This window comes from Notothenia coriiceps, unplaced genomic scaffold, assembly GCF_000735185.1.
Source record: "Notothenia coriiceps isolate Sejong01 unplaced genomic scaffold, NC01 NC01_scaffold00034012, whole genome shotgun sequence".
Taxonomy (NCBI): Eukaryota; Metazoa; Chordata; class Actinopteri; order Perciformes; family Nototheniidae; genus Notothenia; species Notothenia coriiceps.
Window position 1 is genome coordinate 185,593 of NW_011366713.1, and position 5,284 is coordinate 190,876.

Consider the following 5,284-nt stretch of genomic DNA (forward strand, 5'->3'; position numbering starts at 1 on the left):
CCCCCCGTTATGTTTTGTTTAGTTGTTTGTTGTTGTTACGTGTTTTTTATTTTTTCTGTTATCTGGAGCAATGTTTGTTTATTTTATAACTGAAAAAAAATAAATAAAATAAAAAAATAAAAAATTCACTGGTAGTCCCAACAATGTAATGTAAAATGTAAAAGGACATTTAGTGTGTTTTTGAAATGGTAGTGTTTTATAATGTGTTTAAAGAATAGCAAGTATCTATTTTTTGAATAGTTGATAAATTGCTCAAATCCAAATCCCTAGTTTGTATATGTTATCATTGGGTCTATCAATGCCTCCATAGGCAAATGTACTGATTATGTTAAATTCTGGTGTTTTTGGCTTTATTCCAACCAGCTGATGATGAGGGGCCAGAATCAGATGATGAAGAAGAAGAGGACGACAATGATGTAAGTCCTCCTCTAAGCCCATGAGACATACACAACTACAAATGATTTCCCAACTATATGGATTTATTAACAGAAACAGATCAAAATATCTGAGGAGGGGATAAAAAATGGAGATGAGAAGAAGCACGACCGGAATGAACACCTCATATTTGACACCTTTCCCACACCTGTAGATAGCAATCTCAGCATGACACAGATATTGGATGTCATGTGTGTTTAGGAGAGTGGGGGGGGGTTGATGATCTTAGTAGATTGGATTATGTGGGAAAGTGGGTTATCAAGATAAGGCGTGTGGTCGTAAGTGTTGCCCTTATTCCATTGCCTCTGATCTCAGATGAGGTGTTTCTGTTGCTGCTATCTATTTACCATGGCTATAAGGTTAAACTGATATACTGTATGTTCCCCACTTGTGTGAGTGAGTCAAACAAATGTAGACAACACTGGTCTCTTGTTGGTGCCGTGTGACTTGGTGCCAAGCACTGTATTCGTTTTCAACCTAGCTTGCAGACTTGAATAAATGTTATTGCAAAAAGTACATAAAAAAAGTATAGTCAACCCCACCAAACTAACCTTAGCCGCAGGAATCGAGACACTTCTGTAAACCTGTAGATTTGATATATATAATAGAGGTAAATGAGGCCGTGGAACTTGTATAGAGACTCGTATTGCACTATTCCACTTTCTTTTCACTTTTAAAAAAAACTATATTTCTTTTTTGGAATACTTTTAATATAATATACTTTAATATTGTCTGCTTATCTGTATTATTGTGTTGCATTGTTGGAGAAGCCTGTGAACTAAGATTTTCAACGACATCATTACTCTGTAGCTGTGTTAGTTTGACAATAAAGTACCAGGAACCCTTGTAATACATGCCAACAGTTAACCTGACAACACATTATATCTGAGTGCAAAAAGCATTGACCAAGCATGATATCATTGAAACTTATACTCGAACCACGGCAGCATTTTAAAACACTCTCTACTTTGACATGTTCCACTCTTAGCAGTTGTGCACTGTTGCACCTGTTACTAAAGCTACTCCCACTACCTACTCGCTCTGTAAGTAGCCCGAGCGCACTCGTCATATTTTACTGGCTCGACAACCTCTTTCAACGGCGACGATGTGCGCCCCCGCTGTCTGGTCAAACTTGTACAACTGCAGAGTTAGTCACAAAGGATAATCTACCACTTACCTGCGCGAAATTGTTGTCCTCTCGTCTGGTACCTCCTGCTTAGTAGAAGCGAGTCTCCCCCCTTAGCATGCAACATTAAGAGGACCCTTACGAGCTAAAAGGTGTCAGGGAACACATGCTGAGACGAACGTTGGCTTGTCAGGCTGGGTGGCCGTGTGGTAACAAATCTTGCGATTTCAACCCTTTAAGTGCGGGTGGATAACACTGACCGAGCCCAGAATCCTAGCTTACCGACCGTCTCTTGTCTAACGTCATCTATCCGCACGTTCTGACAGGAAATAAGTCTCGAGAGTCGCTACACTAAGGAGCACGAATTAGACGTAGTCGAGTATGCACCCATTAGAATCAACGATGCCCGTCCCGCTCTCATTGTCTACCCCGTCCATCACCCACAGTCCGCCAACGTACCTGTTCCTCTCAGACGAACTACTCTTGGAGAACAAAGAGACAATGAGGATTTGATTGATGAGAAGACTAGTCTTACGTGTCGTTGGTCTCCCTTGCACCTCTTCGAGTTCGACTCCGAGCTGTTTTGATAAAGAGAAAGCGGAGGAGAGATTCAAACCCTGAGTGTGTTCGCAAGTCTCTTCACTCCTAAGTCTGAGGAGCCCTTCCTATCACGATTGTGAAGCCTTCCATTCGTCTCCTGAGTATACTATGGCGGTTACTCTCGAGCTATCACCCGCCCACAAAAGTAATACACCTCGTAGTATGGTATCTCGTTGATTCCCTGTTAATCTTCTAAAAGAGTGTGTAGTGTATCGTCGTATGTCAACTCCAACACTAGTTCGCGTAACTAGAGGTCTACACTAAATACTTTATCTCCAAGGTTCTTAAGGGAGACTAGATTGAGTGTATGGACATCCTTTGCACCTCTTCCGTCTTCTTTCGATTATCATACAATTACTGTATTTATCAAAAGAACACATCGGAACATATCTGCATTTTTTCCCTGCGCTCTACGGCACGGTGGGCTACACGCTCTCATAAAAGTAACCATCTTCGTTTATAATTCTAGAGTCCAAACAGTTCTTCTCTGAATAAACCAACTACTTTAGTAAATTTTGTATTATTGTGTACGTCACACATTCGACTATATAATATAAGTAGTCCTTGACTGATAGGCGACCGATATGTGAGTAGGGCAAAGTCTTCGTTTTTCCAACCTAACTTTTATATTGTTTTCTTGTGAGTATGACTAAGATATGCGATGTATGCGATAAAAGGGGGAACCTCTTCCGCTGTTCAAAGTCCGAGTCTTACTCAAAATGACCCTTAGTAACCTTCCTCTGACTTTTTCTGTTTCTTACTGGATATGATACGGAATTTCGGTGAAATTTGTGCGGTAATCTGTGATCTCTGGACGTCTATATTGTGTTACGATGTCCATATATTCTAATTCTCCCTGACAAGAGTATTCCATTCCGTAGGCTTAGTCACGAGTATTACGGACTAAGACATTCTCATACTGTCTTATCGTGTATCGAGTGTCGCATGGTTCGTGAGGCTGCGATCATGAAGATGTAATGTAATGGTAACGTATGCCATTGTAGTCTGCATCTAGTTTTCTATCTAGTATGTATTCCTGTGTATCTGACCTTTCTGATGAACTGAATGTAAAATGTCTGTGTCATGACCTTCTAGTGCTCTAACTAGTGCGAGCGTCTGGCTCTATCTTACTGAAAGTATCATTTTTTATGAGACTCATGGTCTGCGAGACCAAATGCCTCGCGGATCCACCTCTTGTTTTCGCATTCAATCTTTATCGCTTCACTTTTGTTCTACCACACTGACATCTTCCGATGATAATCATTTAAAATGCCGAGCGGGTGTGTACTCACAAAGCTGCGTGTTAGAGAGCTATGCCGCGTGTAACGATAGTAGTTCTCGTGTGGACTCCGAAGTTTATTGGAGGATTTATTGTAGAATTCTTATGGATGAAAACGAATCTTCACTAGCTGGTTTAGTCGATTAACATCTTGCAAGGAAGCCATGAATTACTTACTCCCGGTGTCTACACTTTTGTGTGTGCGCGTCCAAACTCGTGACACAGCTGCGTCGAAACGAGAGGAGTATAAGGTGAAGACGCACGGGTCAACACACATACGATGTTAGGATCTACGCGTAAGGGGCGTGCCTAGGGTGTGCCGGGGGAGGAGGAGTGTATTGCCCTCCGTCTAACTGCGTACCACAGTGCGCGCCGTAGGGCGCCCCTCGAACCAGCCACTGAAGTCTGTAGTCTCCCCCTCTGTGGTTTCTAGCGGGGCGAGGAGAGTCCGAGAGTAGTCTCCCGTCGCCGCCGCCAGTACAGTGAGCACCGCCTAGACGGAGAACCTGTGCTCTGAACCAAACGTTCTTTTAGTCTCTGCGAAGAGTACTAAGACCAGTTGTACGCGGTACGTGAGGACTCTCCTACCCACAGCCTCAACCCACAACAACTCCCTCCCTAACATAATCGCTTCCGTCGGGTTTGTACGCAGTGGAATTGACGGGGTGAAGCCACTTGGAATTTCGTCTTCTACGAAATATTACTCAGACTTGTTTTTGTTGTTGTGCTCTCACTACGAGCCCGGCAGGATATGCGACCGACGTAGGGGCAGGCTACCTCGACGGACTTCGTGCAGACGTAGGAAAAGGCGAAATGAGCTCGAGACGCCAGGACGTCCCGGTTAGTGTAGCTCCCAAAACGTGTCTCCTCCACTATCAGCCTTTGACTAGGTCGCCAAATCCAGAAGAATGCCGGTGTGCCAGTGGTCGCCGGGCCTCGGTGCGTGTCCAACAAACGACACTGACGTCTCATTTATCGAAGTCTCTGCACATCAACTGTAGGCACATAACTCAGCGCGCGGGTACAACTCACGAACTACCCGGTCTCACTGTGTAAGTTCCAGGTCATTAGCCGCTAGTTGCTTACGTATTCTCATGCCTCACAATCGACCGACTTCCGCGATGTCCTTACGTCTGTCCGGACGTTAACGGGCCGACCAAACAATCTTCCGTTTTACCAAGCGGCGTCCGATTTTCCATCAAACCGTAGTAAAAGCCCGTCTACTCCACGCTACTCACAAACCTTCTGTCCACCCCCACAGCTAATTTTTGCCACTTCGTAATAACAGGTTGGTCCTATCCCACATCGGCCTTTAATATAGCACGTGTCACGACACTCGTACTCGGCGTACTGTAGCAACGCTCGTTCCTTGCCCGCCGCCTTCCGGCTTTCGTATTCCTCAATCTTAGACTCCATCACCCATTCTTGACGAGATTTTTTTTTGTAACCCAATGTAAAGACATAAGACTAACATACACACATGAGGGGCGGTTCCACACAGCCATCTGGACGTGACAGACCCAACTAAATCCGTAATAACTAAATGAGTCCCGGATTGATTGAAGGAAGTATACCAACTCATAACAAAACAGATTTATTACAGTCTTGTAAACAGGTATAGTATCAGGTTTCACCACAGATGAGAACACACATCGTACGAACCAACAACAATCCAGGCTTTTGGCTTCTAAGTTTAGTTACTTCCCGTTCTGTGGGGAGGTGTAAACTACGGACTTCGTATTGTTGATACGTTAAATTCCGTACTATGCTGTGCGGAAACTCCGCGCGGTATACGTTCACCGGACTTATAAAACAAAACGACTAGTTTCGAGAAGCTATCGAAC

The 5,284-nt window shown here is 43.9% G+C and overlaps 1 protein-coding gene across 1 annotated transcript in view; it reads left to right on the forward strand.

Annotated features, from left to right (window-relative positions):
- armc9 (armadillo repeat containing 9) overlaps positions 1-5,284 on the forward strand; it is a 28,712-nt gene that overhangs the window by 12,921 nt on the left and 10,507 nt on the right. Inside the window, exon 19 of the mRNA XM_010790287.1 lies at positions 364-416. Within this exon, the coding sequence (XP_010788589.1) occupies positions 364-416 (53 nt within the window). The remainder of the gene's footprint in view (positions 1-363; positions 417-5,284) is intronic.